Source organism: Budorcas taxicolor, chromosome 10 (assembly GCF_023091745.1).
Source record: "Budorcas taxicolor isolate Tak-1 chromosome 10, Takin1.1, whole genome shotgun sequence".
NCBI lineage: Eukaryota > Metazoa > Chordata > Mammalia > Artiodactyla > Bovidae > Budorcas > Budorcas taxicolor.
The window spans coordinates 4,259,159-4,280,614 of NC_068919.1; the positions used below are offsets into that span (position 1 = coordinate 4,259,159).

At 37.3% G+C, this 21,456-nt stretch overlaps 1 protein-coding gene across 1 annotated transcript in view; it reads right to left on the bottom strand.

Moving 5' to 3' along the window:
• Positions 1 to 305: 305 nt before the first annotated feature.
• Positions 306 to 21,456, bottom strand: part of PGGT1B (protein geranylgeranyltransferase type I subunit beta) — a 57,439-nt gene continuing 36,288 nt past the window's right edge. Inside the window, exons 6-9 of the mRNA XM_052646844.1 lie at positions 15,306 to 15,351; positions 9,707 to 9,891; positions 4,452 to 4,560; positions 306 to 1,425 (exon numbers count right to left, since the gene is read on the bottom strand). Coding sequence (XP_052502804.1) covers positions 1,244 to 1,425; positions 4,452 to 4,560; positions 9,707 to 9,891; positions 15,306 to 15,351 — 522 coding nt within the window. The 3' untranslated portion in view covers positions 306 to 1,243. The remainder of the gene's footprint in view (positions 1,426 to 4,451; positions 4,561 to 9,706; positions 9,892 to 15,305; positions 15,352 to 21,456) is intronic.

Here is a 21,456-nt window from a genome sequence, read left to right on the forward strand (position 1 = left end):
TGTGATTCACTGATAAACTGATTACTAATAAAGGTAAGTTTTTACACCACTCCTTTACAATTCAGGTAGGTCACAGAATGAAGAAAACAGAACAATGAAAAGCAAACCCCAGTCCTTAACCTCTAAGGCATACATTACCTTCCCACTTACCTGAAAATATTACAAAAATATTATGACTGTGAATGGAGCTATACCATTAAATTTAATTGAGAGGCGCTATTTTTTTTCACTTAAATGTTTACTTATTTAACTTCAAAAAATAAGAAAATTATCAGTTTGAAATCAGAAAAGCTAAAACACTGGAAGCAACAACAACAAAAAAACCAAATGGCTAAAAATAATTCAGTTATAAAAATACAGTTTAAAATTTATCTCAGAAAAAGAAACAAAACCACTAAATGTTTTTCCCTGTAGGTAAGACGGCTTTCCCTGGAGAAAGGAGGAAAAAAAAAAAGCGACTAATGATTTGAGATTAAAATCAAACATAACTGTTATTTACCCCAGCAACATCTAAAATAGATGACCCACACAGCACAAAACTTTCCCATTCACAATCACATACAGTTAAATTACTTTCTTCTCAGTTACATAATAGTCTTTTTATAACAATCTCCCTTTAGGAAATTACTGTATTAGTTAAGCCTATTCATTCTTGCTATGAAGTTAATTTCATTTGTATAGGCCACAAAAGTTTAATTGGCACATTTTACTTAAGAATAAGACAAAATAAGTCACTCTTCTTTTAAAAATTATGGGATCATCTGTTTTCAAAGAATAACCCCAGATACTTAATTCATTAAAGCAATGTTCCACCATAAGCAGTCAAGCTTTTTAAATGATCACTAAGTGCTCACCCGAAGATTACCAATGCTATGTGAACTGTAAACTTCTTTTGAAGATTTGTGTCCATTTTATAATATGATACAATTCTGTACTGAAGTTTTTTTTTTTTTTAAGATAACCTACATACATACAGTTAATTTGCCTCAAAGAACTTAGAAATACAGTATAAACATTTAAGAACCATGACGAAGTCCACTGTGGTTCAAACTTCAACAAAGATTTTCTTGAAACCTAGCACAAAGGTTACTGGCTCAAGAGCATATCCCAAAGTGACATCGGCACAAGATTCGACTGTAAAACTACCTCTTAAAAAAAGAGCACACTTGGTTATCCATGGCTTTAAACCTTGAGCTACAGTTAGGCTACAAACCCTCCCCACCGCCCCCCAGTCTAAAGTTAGTCACGTGGAGATGTGTACATTCTCTGAGCACTCTTTAGAGTCCTTGGTTTTCCAGCTCTGATGGAGATCTCGAAGGCGCTCAGAAGTCCGTGTGCTTACGTTCAGGGCAGGATGAACCTTACAGATGCCACTTTCCTCCATTAGTGACAGGCCACAAATTCCAAAGTATGCATGCAAAGCGTCTGAAAATAAGACATTTTTTTTTATCACAACAAGCATTATTATTTGTACAAAATATTTAGCTACTTATCAGCCCATCACTACATTAAAAATAAATTTAGAAAAATACTAAATAGTTTTGAAATATTTGCTTTCTCAAAGTCTCAAACCTCAAATTTTTAAAAACTAGATGATCAAAATCAGATGATATTCAAGAAAATATCACTAACAAGGAAAACAGTTCCTAGCTTAAGAAGTGAGTCCACCAACATCTTCTGTGACTGAAGAATAAACAGGGAGAGTACTAGCAAAGACTCCTCACTCTAATGGGTTTTCTCCTTTGCTGACAACAGAATATGGAAACAAAGATGTTCCTATCATAAAAGGAAATTTCTTCTTAAAAATGAAAATAAACAAACCTCAGAATCTAAGCAGCACAGCATTCCTTGCTAAGTTTTACCTCTGACAACTCCTAAACCACACAAGGCCAACTCTGTGTTAAATGAAAGAAGACTGAGCAAAATAACTCATTCTGGAATGCTGTACTATATTTAATTTTCCTATTTCAAGTAATGTCAGTCACTCTAAAAATATCCGACCTGATAATAAAAACAAACTCAGACATTCTGTTTGGTTGTAATAATGCTACTGTTCACACCAGAACGATTCTGCACTGACCTCACTACAGTTTCCCATCTTCCAGGGCAGTAACTTTCTTCCATTAAATGACCACTGAAATCACATGGCCGTTGCCTGCATGACAGCCTTATATTGAGTCCTAAAAGTGCTCAGAGTTCCGCCGTTATGGGAACACTTACAAAAAATAGATTTTGTACTGGTCAAAATTTTTTTCTATTTTTGAGTTGGTCATTATTTACAGCTTCATGGGCTATTAAGGTTCCAAACAAGTCAAAGTGTATCAAAAGAATTAAAGAGAAAGGTTGACTTTCATAAATAACATTTAGTTTTCATAAAAGGAATGACAGATAGTTGTACTTATTCAGTGTTATTTGTGAAAAAGTTATTTCACCAGTTAGGCCCAAGTCAATCCCCTTTTATATTTTTTTCAGAGAATGCTTAAGACTTCTTCTAGCTCACTTTCCTCTAATTTTCACACCAAAAAAATTTTTTTTGATTTTTCCTATTCTATTTTTCTTGCAGTTATGTTAAATTACAAAAGGCACAAAGCAACATTAAATTTTATTGTCTAGAAACGAGAAAACTTTTCTAGGAAAAAAATGCAACAGAAAATACACTCATAATAATGTAAAACAGGATCTTACACGTTCCAGGTAATGTAAAATTTTTATTCCTCAAAAGGATTGTTTATAAAAGCTAGTGAAATAGAAGTTAAACATTTCAAATCTTAAAAATAATAATCTCATCTGTAAGTGGTGATGTATTCGAACACTTTAAATGTAGAAATATACATTTTCTTCATAGTAAAACTTAATTTCTTTAATAAATTTTTCCTGTTAATGTATATAAAATCTCTTTGTGTCAAATCTGTCAATAGATTGATTTATTAGAACCAAGCATAAGCTAATTTTTAAAAATCCTATTAAAATAATTTTTATAACAGCTCTGCAAACAAATCTTTTCCACATAAAGTCAATTTATCATACAATGATTTCTATGCTTTATAATGTATAGAATCGGAAGACATTGCAACGTATCTAAAAAGAATATTACAACCAAGTATTTACACAAATATTAAACTTAGCAATTGACCTCTCTACAAAAAAGCTCCAAGAACTAACTTTTTAAAAAGCTACTGTAAAAAATCAAAATGTATCTCAATATGTTTACATAAGAAATGCTTTTCAAGAGTGTCATTTCTCTATTCTCATTATTTGTTAAAACAGTACCATGTACTGGTTGAAAACAGGAATCGATACCAAAACAACTGTTTTCTTGAGGGACTTTTAAAACATATTTACAGCTATGGGTTACAGATGCCAAAAATTTCTAAATATTCTCAGGCGGCACTAGTAGTAAAACATCCACCTGCCAATGCCGGAGATTCAAGAGACATGGGTTTGATCCTTGGCTTGGGACGATCCTCTGGAGTAGGAAATGGCAATCCACTCAAATATTCTTGCCTGGAAAATCCCATGGACAGAGAAGCCTGGTAGGCTACACAGTCCACGGGGTCACAAAAAGTTGGACGTGACTGAGCAACTAACACTTTCTAACACTTAGAAATAAAAAGCATTGTACCGTTTTTTTAAAAAAAGAAGCATATTTTGCATGAAAAAACAAGTAAATATGGATATAAGGAAATATTCCTGCTTTCTTCAGGTACGAAAATATGATTCCATGAGCCCTTTTTTTGTATTTCAATTCAGGTACATATTCTGACCATAACAGTTCTATGACAAGAGATGAGGGAAAGAGGTTCTAGGCTAACAATAAAAACCACGATATTATTGCAATGTTGTAAAAGCAATCATTTCTTGAATCTAGTTTCGTGTATTTATAGCTAATACTTTGTCATTCTGCTTATCAAAAGCATCAGCATTCTGACTTATTTTTAACAAACTCTTGAATTGGGATTTTGGAGGCTGTAAATAGATCATTTTACTGGAGGTGAAACCTAAGAGGGAGGGGGAAGTAGCTTGGAGAATGACTTCTGCAAAGAATAAGAATTAGTTCTCTTTTGGATTTAAGAGTAATTTATTCTACACATAGCTCAAGTGACAGCTAATACTCCTAAAGATTTTGGATGAACCAAATTATTCTATTTTGAATTGGGACCATTCAGACCACCTGTCTTATTGTCTGCAATAAAATAATACATTGCTAAGTAAAATATTTGGGAAAAAAGGCAAACTATACCAGTATCTTGATAATCAAACCCTTCCTTTACACCCTGAAGATCCTAAATCTACTGTAAATTTAAACAATTTACCTTCTTAAAAACCTTACTTAAAGGAAGTTTATAACTGTGGCTATATTTTCTATCATATACCCTTTCTGACAAACACTTAAAGATCTATTTAATAAATAAAACAAAGGTTGCTCTGGATTTACACAAAAAATAAACTACCTGGATGACTATCTGGCCACTTGGCAAATCCCCCAACGAGGCGATCTTGAGTTGATAAGATGTAATTTCTATTTTTCTCAAAGTTAGTATACTGGAAAATTTTCAGAAGCTGAAACGACAGTAACAAACATAAATTTATTGACATAAAACCTTCATAGCAACCTGTGGCTCAATTTTCAGATATATATAATTTAAAAATGCTTTTCTCTAGTTAAGGCTCTCAAAGCAAGCCTAAGGGACTTGAACATTTAAAATTATCAACCACATTAACTTTTTAAAAATCATCTACTCTCATTTTTGTGACCCATTCACTATTTCTTTCTTTTGAAACAGATCCAAATGACTTCTCTGCAACATATTCAAAACACAACTCGCCAATGTGTTCAACTTCACCAGTTATTTTTACAAGGGCAATTTTACTTACCCATATTCTAACTCTTATAATAGATTTCTGAACTGTTAGTTCTTAACTATAGTAATGATAAGTAAAAATATTTCAAAAAAAGGACAATAAAAATTTAATCACATGCTAAAGACAATTTTGAGAATAGTAAAAAATTAAAGCTCTTTAATTAAGAAAGACAAAAGGTGAGACAAATACAATTTTAGCATAAAAGATTAAGTAGCTTAAAGATTCAGGACATGTATTGTTCTTTTTCCCAAGATCCTATTAAACAGGAAAAACAAAGGATAAATCAAATAGTGAAGAGAACAGGGTCAGGGGATAGTGAGCACGTAAGAAAGCTCAAGTGTCACGAAGCAGCTGAAGTGTGCTAATAATATTAACCAGAGAGCCACAGAAAGTATTAAAGACTAACAAAGCAGCATCATGTCTCAAAAAGCAAAATAAAACCAATTAGAAAGTTATGGTACTAATAAGAAGCAACCTTATTCATTCATTTTTATTTAATTAATAGAATATAAGCAGAGACTCTCTAGACTCCTGATACTAGAAACGCTTTCTAGTATAAGTAGCACATGGGTCATTACATAGAGAGAAGAAACTATAATTATACTTGGTTAAGCAATAAAGAATATTTACATGATTCTAGTAAGTGGTTATTAGTTTTCAAATTTTAAAATCAACCTACAGGCAAAGCATAAAATATTTGATCATTGTTACTGAGCAAAATACAAATGTTACCTAACTTGACATTATACAAAAAAGGTAAACAGATTTAGAAGGAAGAGGAAGAGAAAAGGTTCAGAACTGAAAAAAAACAAAAAACAAAAAACTCAGTAACAATTTGCTGGAAAAAAGGGAGACCAAATCTTCATTTTTCACAGCTGGGAATCAACGATAATGTCTAAATGTGTTAAGTCAAGCAATCAGCATGTTTAAAGTTATTTAAAGCTATCCATAAGAATTAAAATTTTTAAAAGCTGCCTCTAGAAAGTTGTCAAAGGGCACCAAAATCATACAAAAAGACTCAAGAACGAAGGGGCTCATACTGGTTAGAGATGGGACAAACTGAGCATTAACAAGAACAATGTAATGGACTAAAACAGATAGAACATATTAAAATCTATGAGTCCACAATGGCGCTCAAAGTGTAAAAAAGAAAAAAACCCTAAAATTATTTTACTGGAAAGCTGTAGAGGATGCTAGAGAACCAACTTAATGGATGGAATGAACATTATTAAAATTAAAGTAAATAACCATCTGTCTTTCTCTGCACAACCACATCTTCAGTCAAAGTGAAGTTCTTTACAAAAGGATACTAGTTAGTAAATTTACAGGGAATGATAGAATATCACCAATTAACAACCCCCAATGACACAATGGATCTAAGAAATGATGCCTCAATGGCTGCTAAAACCATTCTGTAAGAAGATGAAGCTTTTACACACCAAAAACAAACAATCCAAAAGGAAACTAAGAAAGCAGTTCTACTTATAATGGCTTCTAAAAGAAGCCACTAAATACTTGAGAATACATTTATCCAAGGAGGTAAAAGCTTTGTATGCAAAATACTATAAAACACTGGTGAATGAGATTAAAGACCTAAATAATGGAAAAGCATCCCCTCATTATGGATAGGAAGACACTGTTAAGATGTCAACACTACCCAAAGCAATCTGTAGATTCACTGCAAACTCCATACAAATGTGAACAGCCTTTTTCCTAAGAAATGGGAAAGCCAATCCTAAAATTCATGTGAAATTGCAAAAACAACCTTTAAAAAGAAAAATGTTCAGGACTCATACTTCTTGATAACGAAACTTACAATGCTACAGTAATTAAAATAGTAAGGACCGATGCAATAGAATGGAGTGCACAGAAATAAGCTCTCACATACAATATCAGATGACTTTACAAAGGTGCCAAGACCACTTGATGGGTAAAGAACTGTCTTTACAATAAACAGTACTAGGAAAGCTGGATATCCACATGTAAAAAGATGAAGCTGAAGTCCTTGATTTACACCATTACAAAAATTAACTCGAAGTGGATCAAAGACCTAAACTTAAGAGTTAATACTAAAAACTGTTGTAATAAAACATTGGGGGAAATCTTCATAACATTGGATTTGGCAATGATTTCATGGAATAACAACCAAAAGCCCTGGCAACAAAAGAAAAAATAGATAAATCAGACATTTCTCCAAAGAAGAGATACAGATGGCCAGTAAGCACATCAAAAGATGCTTGATATCACTCATTATTCAGTTCAGTTCAGTCGCTCACTCGTGTCCGACTCTTTGCGACCCCATGGACTGCAGCATGCCAGGCTTCCCTGTCCTTCACCATCTCCCAGAACTTGCTCAAATTCATGTCCATACCCATCAGGATGGCTATTATTAAAAAACGGAAGAAAGAAGCATTGGTGAAGATGTGGAGAAACTGGAGCCCTTATACATCACCAGGGGGAATGTAAAATGGTGCAGCCATTGTGAAAAACTGTTGGTGCCTCAAAAGGTCGAACACATAACTACCATATAATCCAGCAATTCCACTCCTAGTTAATTACCTGGAAAAAGTGAAAGGAGGGACTTGAACAGATATTTTACACCAATGCTTACAACCACCTTATTCACAATAGCCAAAAGGTGGAAACAATCCAAGTGTCCACCAGCAGATGAACAGATAAATATAATGTGGTATATACCTACAGTACAATATTACTCAACCATAAAAAGGAATAAAATTGTGATATACATGACAATATTGATGGATCTTGAGAAATATAAGCCAGACAAGGGACACATATTACCTAATTCTGCTTATATGATGTACCTAGAATAAGCAAATTCATAGAGACAGAAAGCAGAAAAGAGGTTACCAGCGGCTGGGGGAATGGAAGAAAGGGGAGCTATTGTTTAATGAGCAGAGTTTATGTTTAGGGTGATGAAAATGTTTGGGGTATAGATAATGGTAATGATTACACAACACTGATCTGTACACTTACAAATAGTTAAACTGATAAATATTACATTACATACATTTTACCACCATAAAAAAAAGTGAAGAAAAACAGGTTGATGGGGAACTTTATAATGGATAAATCAGCTCTGACAACTCTGGAGCCCTTAGATCAAAAAGGAGAGACAACCAGAGGCTGATCATATTATATTCCTCTTGATGTGATGCAATAGGAAATATACATCATTTTGAGTTGATATTTAATGATAATAAGGAGTTATGGCTGAATTTTTAGAAGACAGAATATTACATCTCCATTCTTTGAAAAGCTATCTTTATTTAATGATTGTACTGAAGAATTTCCAGATAAAGTAAAAAGGGGTTATCTAGGAATTGCTTTAAAATAATACAGTGAGGAGAAAAGTGTGTGGCTGTATGAATGAATAAAGGCTGGCTTTGAGATGAGAACTGCTGAAATTGGCTATTGCACATATTAAGTGTTCATTATATAACAGATGGTGAAACAGTGGAAACAGTGTCAGACTTTATTTTTTGGGGCTCCAAAATCACTGCAGATGGTGATTGCAGCCATGAAATTAAAAGAGGCTTACTCCCTGCAAGAAAAGTTATGACCACCCTAGATAGCATATTCAAAAGCAGAGACATTACTTTGCTGACTAAGGTCCGTCTAGTCAAGGCTATGGTTTTTCCTGTCGTCATGTATGGATGTGAGAGTTGGACTGTGAAGAAGGCTGAGCACCGAAGAATCGATGCTTTTGAACTATGGTGTTGGAGAAGACTCTTGAGTCCCTTGGACTGCAAGGAGGTCCAACCAGTCCATTCTGAAGGAGATCAGCCCTGGGATTTCTTTGGAAGGAATGATGCTAAAGCTGAAACTCCAGTACTTTGGCCACCTCATGCGAAGAGTTGACTCATTGGAAAAGACTTTGATGCTGAGAGGGACTGGGGGCAGAAGAAGGGGACGACAGAGGATGAGATGGCTGGATGGCATCACTGACTCGATGGACGTGAGTCTGAGTGAACTCCGGGAGATGGTGATTGGACAGGGAGGCCTGGTGTGCTGTGATTCATGGGGTCGCAAAGAGTCGGACACGACTGAGCAACCGAACTGAACTGAACTGACACACCATTTTCTCTTTTCACTATGTTTGAAATTTTCCATAATTAAAAAAATTAAAATGGTGTACCAGATAAATGGTACTAGAAGCGAGGAGACTAGAAAAAACATTCTATTTTATTTACCTCAACCACATGTATACATTTTAAGAGAAAAAAATTAACATGTTATATAGATGATGAATATACTTTTGTTAGATTCCAGAATATCAGGCCTAGGTGATACTTGCAATTTTAGGATATAGAAAACTTGTGGGTACTCAATGGCTAATAATCTTATGGATTTACACATGTCAAAAGGTAGCAGAGGTGGGGAAAATGTATGACCATATTAATGAATACATTTCAGAAGGCTTATACAAATGAATAAAAAACAGAAAACTTTAAATGGTTTTTAAAGGAATTACCCATGATTTGTCTTTTAAGGTATTTTCCCATAAATCCTTTACTGGTATTTTCAGACGGATCTTCCATCTAGGTGGACTACTGGTAAGTTTCAGTTACAAGCTTTTTATAACACTACACCTAGTTTCTTACATAGGTTTTGGACACTAGAATTCTGTAAGAATAAAAATTTTTAAGTAGTAGAATAGTAACTGAATTCTGTGGAAAAACCATACAGAGACCAGCTTTGCCAGAGCAACAGGTTGGCTTTAACCTAACAATATTTAATGAACATTAAAAAGACCAAACCGTTTAAGCACAGTTTTTATTAACAAACAGTAAAAGTTTCTCATTTTTATTATTTCTCTTACCTTTAGAGTTGCTCCAACCCAAAAAGAGTAACAGGTGTCAACAGGCTTATTAGGCCTTCCATGATAACCGTTCTGTTGTCTCATTATACACCACCTTTTTATCCGGTTCAATTCTTTTTCTGAAAAAACTTCTTCTAGTTTACCCATCAGGCACAGTGATGCAATGCCACAAAAAGTTGATCCTCCTGTTAATTAAAACCACACAGTACTTTAAACTTATTAGATGTCTAGGGAAGTGATATGAAATGATTGAAGAAAAAAAAATGGTTAATTCTAGAAAGCAGTGAAAGAAAGGTAAAATTAAAAGAAATATAATTTTACTTTTATATTACTATTTTATTTACTTATATTTCACTATTTAAAATAACCACTAGGCACTGAGGTCTTCAATATGAACTTGATGAAACAGAAAAAATTTTAAAATATTTTAAAAGTATAAGAATCATTTTTTTAAATGAAAAATATAAGATTTAGAAAGTAGTTCAAAATTTTACGGTTAATGGGAGAGCTGAAACTAAAGTCTAGGGCTACTATTTCCTGTCTACCACTCTTAAACACCTGAGTCTGATTTTAATTCCCTTAAAAATGACAGTGTACTGTTTATGAACTAAGGTCCCATCTGCCTAAGCTAGAGACTAATTTTTACATATAACATCAACTAGAGGCTTATATGCAGTCAGCTTCAGAAATTTAAGGAAGAAAAAGTGAAAGTGAAAGTTGCTTAGTCATGTTCGATTCTTTGCAACCCCATGGACTATATAGTCCATGAAATTCTCCAGGCCAGAATACCAGAGTGGGTAGCCTTTCCCTTCTCCAGGGGATCTTCCCAACCCAGGGATCAAACCCAGGTCTCCCACATTGCAGGCGGATTCGTTACCAGCTGAGCCACAGGGGAAGCCCTTAGACTTTGTCTTAAGGGAAGCCTTAAGTTATCTTAAGGAAGAAAAGTTCCTTAAGCAAAGGAATAGAAGAGGGAGAGGGAAAGAGTGCGTGTGTTGGGGGTGGAGAAGAAAACTGTATCTGGAAGTGGATGCACAGTACATGTCCATGCTCACTACGCTAGACTGAAAAATGCCCCGCCCCACCCCACCTTCCACCGCTGCCCAGTGATAGCCAGGGCCTGGTCCCTGGAACACAGGCATGTTTCCTTATATGGCAAAATGGACTATGAAAGCGTGATGGAAGTTAAGGATTTGAGATGGGGAGATTATCCTGGGTGGGAGACACCCTAAATGCAACCAGTGTCCCTGTAAGAGAGGGACAGACTACAATCAAAAAGGAGGCAATGGAAGCGGAGACTCAAGCGATGTGATGGCAAACCAAAGAATATGAGCAGTCCCCAGAGGCTGAAAGAAGCAAAGGGACAGACCTCCTGGCACCTCCAGAAAGAACCCGCCCTGCTGACATCTTCATCTGAAGCCCTGTAAGATGCAGTTCGGACTTCTGGCCTCTGGAGCTATGAGAACAAATTTGCATTGTCTTACACCCCTAAGTTTATTAAAATGTTATAGCATCAAAGGAAACACTATAGTCACAAAGGAAACTACTTTCCTCAGGAAATGAAAAGTCAGTATTTCTCCACATAGGAAAAAACCAACGAACAAATTCCACCACTTTCCACTGGCACTATCTGCTGTCAACTCCAAACAATCTGAAAATACTCCATATTTCCAATTTATTACAACTTCATCTACAGATTTTTATTAATTCTAGCTCTTTAAATAGATTGTTCCTAATATGCGTCATTTTGCAATTCTCTTTTTGGTGTTACAAATCTTGGTTATATTCCCTGGCAAAGGAAAAGCGAGCATTCGCTCTAGGAAATATAAGACAGCTATCACACTAAAATGGTCACTGTCAAAAAATAAAAACAAACAAACAAATAAATAGATAAAGGGTCACTGTAAGAACTATTTAGTCTTCAGATTTTTTTCCCAATGGAAAAAAAAAGAGAAGATCTATGTTAGCAGTAAAACAAAAGTAAAACAAATATATCATAACCTTTTAGATTAATTTCTATTCAGCAACTATCAATCTTATTCCTCTTTCAATGACCTACTAGTTTCAATTTCTCTTTTATGAAGCTGCCCATGACTTCAAGTATTACACATCATTAAATATAAAGCCTCTAACAGAAAGTACATAATTTTTCAAACTAACTACACCAAGAAATAAAGAAGTACTTAATTGCTGCTGCTGCTGCTAAGTCGCTTCAGTCGTGTCCGACTCTGTGCGACCCCACAGACGGCTGCCCACCAGGCTCCCCCGTCCCTGGGATTCTCCAGGCAAGAACACTGGAGTGGGTTGCCATTTCCTTCTCCAATGCATGAAAGTGAAAAGTGAAAGTGAAGTCGCTTAGTCGTGTCCGACTCCTAGCGACCCCATGGACTGCAGCCCACCAGGCCCCTCCGTCCATGGGATTTTCCAGGCAAGAGTACTGGAGTGGGGTGCCATTGCCTTCTCCATTATTGCTACTTTCCAAAATAACTGTTGGAATTTTTTAAAGCAAGCCAGAACAATTCAAAATAAAAATACTCTTTACTTTGCCCAAACAACCAGATTTTGAAAATAACAACTTCTGAAGTAAGCTTGGACTCTGAAGAGCCAAACAGTTATTACAAAGTCTATGCGTTAAGCTAAAACTCACTTATGAACATTTACTCCTAAGAGGTTTCTATCTAAACAATTCTAAAAAACCAGTTCTAAAAACCTGGATTAAAAGTAGCATGGTAGAAGAGTGTAAGAGGCAGACATGAAAACGCCAAAAGACAGGAAGCATTCTGACAGTAAGCATATTAAAAACATTACTAAAGAGCAGGCTCGAGAACTCAACTACAGTATGCTCTTACGGCTAAATACTAATAGGATTAGGTCAATGATTCCTACAAGCTTCCAAAAGTCTCGAGAACAAACCATCATTATATTAAACTACAATTTAAGAAATGCTTCTCATAATAATGATCCAAATTCTAACCTTTGTTCATTATGCCTGAGTGGAAGAAGGTTATGTAAATAAATAACCTTCTTTATCGAAGGCAGTAAGAGAAGGCACATACAAATAAGAGAAAGATTTCCAGATAGAGACTGGGATATGTATATATGGTTGGTTTGCAATTCAAAAAATGAGCTGTGTTTGTTGCTGGTTTGCAATTTTAAATAGGGGGCTTATCCAAAAATATCGTTTGAGCCAATACCTGGAGGATGTGAAGTGAAGACTGGGGTGGCAATAGCAACTGTGTCACTGGCCATCTCCGCTGAGTAAGCGGAATACACTCACAGTTGCACAAAGAGGAAGTCTGGCACCTGTAAAAACGTCTGAGAAGACGGTCTGAGCTCACTATTGTAAAGGATGTTAGTGGGCACCCTGGCTGAGGAGATGCTTAGCAGTGCAGGAGACTTGGGGAACAGACCCCAGAAAATGAGACTACGCTCTCTGGGATGTGGAGGAGGGAGGGCCGCTCAAATCTGATACTCTCTGATGGAAAGAAAGGAGAACACACACAATGACGTCGCAGAGTGCCCGAACTGCAGTGCTCGTTTTTGGAAAGAGGTCTCTCTTGCCAGTGTAGATAGGGATAAGACAAGGAAGGGAGGCTATACCAAAGCCTTCCAGAACAGTACTTCTCAGCCTGTCTAACCTCACAGCACAGAAGAACATTAAAACATCTGATATTTGTAGGACACTCAGTGGTGACCTGAGGAGCTCTAGACACCCAGGTCTTGGCTGCCCCAAACACTGAGTGAGCGAGGAGCAAGTGAGCAATAGCTTGGCAGGCCTATAACCCTTCTGCAGCGTATCCTGTACCTTGGCACCCTGAGAAGCAAGCCCTCCCCTCTACAGCTTTAGTCCTGAAACCTACCAACCCAAAAAGAGAGGTAAAAGGAAGATGTAAGCTTTTAGGCATGAACCACAGTTCATCAATGATGGTCTTGTTGGGTGAGAACCTACTTGAGTCAAATGGACTCAAAATCACTACTTGTGTGACTCAGCAAGACTTTTTCCTTCCATCAGAGAGTATCAGGTTTGAGCAGCCCTCTCTGCTTCACATTCCAGAGAACGCAATACCATTTTCTGGTGTCTGTTCCCCAAGTCTCCTGCACTGCTAAGCATCTCCTCAGCCAGGGTGCTACTAACATCCTTTAGTAGAGAGCTCAGAGCCCGTCTTCTCAGACATTTTTACAGATGCCAGATTTCCTCTTTGTGCAACTGTAAGCATATTCCTCCTTGCCAAGGGGTGATGACCAGTGACACAACTGCTACTGCCACCCCAGTCTCATGGAGACTCAGGCACACACAAGAATTAAGATGTCCTCATCACAGGATGGCTTCAGAGGAAAATCCCAGACAGTGTTCGGTATGCCCCTCAGTGACACGCGCTCTACAAACACCACTGAGGAGGGCGTCAGAGCGTGAGAGAGGAGGAGCGACCCGAGAGGCTGGGCCCTAGAGGAAGCACAAGCATTACGTTTAAGAAACTTTCATACCCGTTCTATGGTTTACAAACCAGTTGCCCTCTTATCTCTAACAAAGAAAGAAGAACGCCTCTGAGCCACTCAGTGAGGAGCCTAAGCTGCACAGCTAGTGTTAGGGCTGAGACCTGAATACGGATGTGTTCTGCCCACTCCATCGTGCTCGCAGAGGGATGGACACGCCAAGGGAGCACAAAAACACAGCTGTGAGAAAGAGGAAATACGGCGTTCATCCAGAAAGCCTCCCTGATCTGAGCTCTTTTTTTTTTTTTTTTTTAAAGGAGCATGAAAGTATATTTTCTTCCACATGAAAATTTTCCACTTGAAGAGTTCAGGCTATTGATTTGCTGACAGACTGACTACTGCTCAGTCTTCTGGTTCTGCCAAAATTGAGGGAAAATATGAGAGAGACTTATATTTGTGTGTGTAGTGAACATATGCCATACACAAAAATGTTCTATCACTGTGACTTAGTACAATTACATTAAAGAAGGTAAAAAAAATTTTTTTTCACAAATTCATTGATTCATGTTCAATATTCTGTATCTAGCTTTTTAGTGAAAGTGAAAGTGAAGTTGCTCAGTCATGCCCAACTCTTTGCGACCCCATGGATAGTAGCCTGCACCAAGCTCCTCTGTCCATGTGGTTTTCTAGGCAAAAGTACTGGAGTGGGTTGCCATTTCCTTCTCCAGGGAATCTTCCCAACCCAGGGATCAAACCCAGGTCTCTCTGACATTGTAGATAGACGCTTTACCATCTGAGCCACCAGGGAAGTCCTTTAGTTTTACACTAAATAATAAGAAGCTTTTTAGTATTACACCAAAAAAGAAAACTTGCTGTTTTCTAACAATTTCTTAAATCCTCCCAAGATGCTTTCATGCAGCTAACAGTTGAAAAGATTACTAGAAAATACTGTTTGAACATTCTGGTCTGAATAATCTCTGAATGATTACTGACCTAGAAGAGGCTCAAATTGGCACAACAGTGTCAACAGGGAGAAGTAGGAAAGAAGATAATCAGGCTGCTTCAAGAGTTGAGACAAACTTCTGAGGTCCTACATGTTGAAGATACCATGATGTTATTTAAAGACAAAAGAAACCACACACCCACTTATTTTAAGATGCCTTACCATGAGATTCAAGTCCTGCTCCCTGCGCCAACCCATTGTCATAGGACTGAAAAAGAGAAACATATTCAGTTAATACTGAAATAATAATAAATAAATATGCTGTCATGATGCTAAATTTTCTTCTTGGTCTAATTTTATCTCTCTTTTATCTTTCAAAATATGTATTCTTTCCTACAATAAAATACATCTAGGCATTTTCAAATACCTGATCTTGTCTTATTCACCAAGCTGAATCAGTAATGTATACACTAGGCACATTCTGAGAATAGACTGTTCAAAAATGGCACTTAACATATTTAATCTTTACTCAATAAAAAACCTCAACCTTTATTCCTCTCCCACTTGCAAGAGGTATGAGTTTAAGGAAAACATAAGGATTTCATACCCATATATATAACATTATAAATACAAAACAAATCTGTTGAGGCTTTTGGTTAGCTGAGGATAATGGTGTCCTACCTAAAATTTGAATTTCCCCACATATCCCACAAAATCAAAACAGGATAAGAATATTACAACTAAGCAATTATCCTTCAATTAAAAATAAATAAATATTTTTTTAAAAAGAATAATACAACTACATAGAACTGAAACTCTATCAAAGCTAGAAGACATGCTGAAGCTTCAAATTACCTGTCTACAGAAAAAGAAACATCAAATCTCACACTCCTGATACACTTTTGCAGAGAGCAAGGGCAATTCAAGAAAAATCATGAGGACGAGAGAGGAGAGGGGCTGTCTAAGACTACCTAAAATTACTGGCTCAAAAGGAAAGGCCTCCTTAAGTGTGAAATTATAGGAAATCCTTGTTTTGCATTCTTCCAATATACACAAATTCCAATAACACAGTATGCCTCACATTTCAGTAATAGTACAGTATTCAGTCTAGTATAGAATTCAGTAACAGTATAGTAACTATGAGCAATTACAAAAAGTACAAACTTGCTGCTAGGTCCTCAGTCCACAAATGACTACATAAATAGCAGATGTGTATCATGAGCTATGAACATTCACATCACCTTTTTCATAGTCTGTTTGTAACTGGTCACTCACTGCACGTTATTCAGCACAGCAACGTATGGGGTTGTGCTGTTTCTTTGTATTTTACTGAATAACCAACGTGATGTTTGCAAAAAGTCAAAACCAAGGAAGAGACTGGCCACCAAAGACGGAAGTGCAGTAAAGAAATGAACAGCCGTAGCACTGAACGTGAAATTGAGATCAAGCCAAGTAACAGAAATAGTTATCATGATAGTGCTGGCTGTTTGAGACTAGATATGAAGTCAGAAAAATTAGGTGAAGGTGAAATATCTACATGAATGAAGAAAGTGGCTATCATGAAAAGGAAGATGTTCTAGAGAAGTGATGTTGGCAAAAACTTCACATAAAAGGAATTCTCAGGTATTTCACAATGACAATGCAAAGGACGAAATGCTGGAAGTTGACACAATCTTAGAAAAGAGAATAATCATTTACCAAGACAGAAAAGATGCCTGCTCCATACTGTAAGTTATATAATGAGAAGACAAAGAAGGCTGTTCAAACTACTCCTTATGAATTTTCTAAACTTTTTCAATATTGCTAATATTTTAAATTACAGTGTACTAACAAATATTGGTTTACCATTAAAATTTCTCTATACATTTATAACTGACAGTAGCATTAATAATTTTAAATGTTCTGGCAAAAAATTTATAAAGGTCACAGAACAAGTGTCATTTTTCCCACTGGTGATTAAGATCACTTTGCATGGTTTCAGCCAGCACAACCATCATTATAGTCTGGGGCCACCAGTCAAAGCGAGGATGCCTGTACAAGAGGAGTTCTGGTAGTACTGAGCACTCACCACAGCAAAGGGGCTGAGGAGGGCATGCAAGTCAAGGTGGCAGCATTCTAAGTACGTAACTCTGGTGAAGACAGAAGAATAAAGGGAAGAAAGAAGGGCCCTTTGAAGATCAGATAATAAAGCAAAACTCTAAGGAGCAAACTTTAAAAACCCAGGAAACAAAAAAGAACTCTCTCTTAGCAGAAAATCATAGAATTCACTACCCTTCCCCAATCACTATACAAACAAAACCACACTCTAACTTAAAAAAATCATACTTTGTTTCTCTGCACTGAAAAGATGACACTCTTACTTAACTAGGAATTCTTGAAAGAAAAAACAAATCCACTAATGACTAAACAGAAAAAGACAAATCTACACAAAAGAACTCTGAGTCTCTGAGATGGAAACACGGCAATCAGAATGAAAATATCTCTGTATAGGAAAATCTGCCTTCCCCTCCAAAGTATGGTGAAAAGCAAAAGAAAACTACAGTAAAGCACCCCAAACTCAACTGTATACCCTCAAAGAGCACTTGGGAAATGAAAAGAGATCTAAAGTTAAAAAATGAAAAGGATAAACAGTAGGAAGAAATAAAGAAAATTAAATGATTTCAGGAAAAGACATTAAGGGGCATGTAAGAAAGGCTGAAAACAACCAAGAGAATAAAAATGAGATAAAGAAGTAAGTAAAAGGAGTTGAAGAGAAAGGAGTTGAAGAGAAAGTGGTTGAAGTGAAAGATGAGCAAAGAAAGAAAATTACACAAAATTGCAATATCTAAAGAAAAAGGAAAAACAATGGACTACAAGTAGGGGTCAGCAATCTGGAGCCTGCAGGCTAAACCTGGCCTGAGGCTGGTTTTCTGTAGCCCTGAAGTTAAGAAAACAGTCAATCTCAATCCTAATAAAATGACACAAATTTGGAAATACACCAGGTATCATTTTTCACCCACCAGATTGGGAAAAATAAAAATCCTGCAGCAGCATTCTATTGGTGAGTCTGTGTAGACAGAGGCACTCTCACACACTGGTGGGAATATACACTGGTTCATAATTTTGGAGTGAAAATGAAAATTTGTGCATGTATATACTTTTTGATCAAGCAATTCCACTTCTAGGAATTTATTTTGAAAATACATTCCCAACAATACATAACCATACATGCAGAAAGGATTAGTTTCAACACTGTTCGCCTTAGGAAAATACATACCCTATATATAGAATAGCCGAAAAAACTATGATGTGCACATAATGGAGTACTACAAAACTGCAAAAAAAGAAAAACAAAGAATGAGGAAAGTTTTTTTGACTTGATACAGGGTGGTTTTTCACTTTCAAGCGAAGAAAGCAAAATGCAAAAATGTACTCTTCTGAGTGAGAGAGGATGAACCAGAAACTAATGAGAACATTTACCTACAGAGTGAATGGCAACATGGCGCCAAACATGGTAGTTAGGCAGAGGAAGGAGGCAGAAGATAAGGGAAGCCCTTGTGAGTTACACAGTTTTGAACCTAAATTCTGCCTTTCAAAAGCAAGTTAATATATCACATATTAAGGAAATAAAATCAACAAAGTTGGGCGGGGGGGGGGGGGGTGATCCTAAAGTAGAATCCAAACAAACAACTCTATTTCAAATAAATGACAGACATACTAAAGGTTGGGGGTAAGGTGGTGGTGGAGGGAATTAAAAAAAAAAAAAAAGTGTTTTTTAACATTCTGACGATATACCTGTGGGCTCTAAGCAAAAAGAACCAATGCATTCTGGATAACAGGAGTCAGGTTTGTCACTGTCCAAGCAAGAAGTTACAAACGAAAAGAGGAAGATTAAAATGAACTGAATGGAGTTAAAAAAACAAAGATCATGGCATCCGGTCCATCACTTCATGGCAAATAGAAGCGGGAAAAGTAAAAGCTGTGACAGATTTTCTTTTCTTGGGCCCACAAGAATCACTGAGGATGGTTACTGCAGCCACAAAATTAAATCACGCTTGCTCCTTGGAAGAAAAGCTAATGACAAACCTAGATAAGTATGTAAAGAGCAGAGACATCACTTTGCCTACAAAGGTCTGTATAATCAAAGCTATGCTTTTTCCAGGAGTCATGTAAGGATGTGAGAGTTGGACCATAAACAAGGCTGAATGCCAAGGAATTGATGCTTTTGAACTGTGGCGCTTGAGAGTCCCTTAGAATGCAAGGAGATCAAACCAGTCAATCCTAAAGAAAATCAACCCTGAATATTTGTTGGAAAGACTCATGTTGAAGCTGAAGCTACATTATTTTGGCCACCTGATGAGAAAAGTGGACTCATTGGAAAAGATTCTGATGCTGGGAAATATTGAAGGCAAAAGAAGAGGGCAGCAGAGAATGAGATGGTTAGACAGCATCACTGGCTCAATGGATATGAATCTGAGCAAACTCTGGGTGATACTGGAGGACAGAGGAACCTGGCATGTACAGTCCCTGGGGTCGCAAAGAGTCAGCGACTGAACAAATGGTGTTGGATTAAAATTAGTATGAACTCGGGCTTCCCTGGTGGCTCAGACGGTCAAGAATCTATCTGCAATGCAGGGGACCTGGGTTCAAGTCCTGGGTGGGGAAAATCTCCTGGAGAAGGGAATGGCTACCCACTCCAGTTTTCTTGCCTGGAGAATTCCATGGACAGATGAGCCTGGCAGGCTGCAGCCTATGGGATCAGAAAGAGTAAGACATGACTAAGCGACTTCCATCGTTTCACTAGCATAAATTCATGGCTTTTGATAAACAGATATAAACGTGTGGATGTGTGTCAGGGGAATGTCTGTGTATGCATACATACATTTCCTACCTCTCGGAGAGGGGCTAGAAGCAATCACAACCTAGTACCAATGAGCACATTTTGTGCCCAAATCCTGGTTTCTAAACACCACCCTTCAAAAAGAAGAACCAGGACTTCTTGAAGAAATGACCAATTTTAGAAATGAAGCTGGGAAATTAAACTATGAACCCGGAATAATTTGTGCCACAGAACAAGGATGTGCTCAAAAATGAACAGGACGCGTCAAAAGGGCATAAGAGCCTGCATGAAGGGGTTTTTGCTGGCTGAATCTGGGACAGCATCAAAATAAATGATCAGTTCAGTCGCTCAGTCGTGTCCAACTCTTTGTGACCCCATGAACCGCAGCACGCCAGGCCTCCCTGCCGGGAGCCAGCAAGGGGAATCCCACCCGTGACAAAGGTCATGAGGAAGGGCGCCTGACAAACGCAAAGGCGGGATCAGGCCTCAGGGGTCCCCCTGGATTTTCTCAAGCATCTACTCCTAAAATCAGAGTCTACCTGCTTTACTGTGTTATGCTTTCCACCTACTCTTCTAACATTAACAGGGGGCTTACGGGGGCTCTCCCCCCACCACCTTTTTCTGGAAAAAGTTAATTTAGAGCTTTTAGATAATAAGTCTCCTGGGCATAATAAGAGTGTTTCAATCCAAAAACCCTTCTGATGGCTTTCTAGCCTGCCTGACAGGTCTGTCCGGACTCTGACAGCTGCGCATGTGATTGTTTGCAGCCTCCCCACCGCAAGAGGCACAGGAAGCTTTAAACATCCTAGGAATGTAGGGGCTTCCGAGGAGTCAAAATCATTAGAATAGGACTGATTAAGGGTTTCATTGTTAAGCCAACACTTGCTGCCAAGTTTTCATATCTTTTGCTTGTAGATATAGCTGGTATGAGTCTGAGTGAACTCCGGGAGTTGGTGATGGACAGGGAGGCCTAGTGTGCTGCAGTTCATGGGGTCGCAAAGAGTCGGACACGACTGAGCAACTGAACTGAACTGAATAGTTGGTATGTAGAAAAAACAGGTAGTAGCCCTGGCATTAGCAACACTAGATCTTTGAGTTAAGTACTTTCTTTGTTATAACCCACTGCACCTTTGTTCTACAGGAATGTAACTTTATTTAGTACTTTGAGGGTGATGCAGATTAAAGAAAAAACACTTCAAGGGAAAATGAGTTTTCTGGTTGATAGACATTTATCTAGGAAGAGAGCCATAAAAATGTTAACAGGCCCCCTGGCCAGAAGATGATGTAAAACCACCTGGGACCTTTTGTATTCGGGAAGGTATGCAAAAAGAAAGCCTGGTCTCAATAAGGGTCAGGACTGCTGCCCCTGCATAACTCTGCATATTCCATTATTTCTTTATGTACAACTTGGGGTATGTAAGCTGCTTTTGAAAATAAAGTTGTGGGTCTGGCACCAATGCTTGGCTCCCCCATGTCGTTCTTTTCTCCCTTTACAGGCTGAATTCCCATTTGGAACACAGAGGCTCTCCGTGTCTACTTATTTGCCCTGGCTTC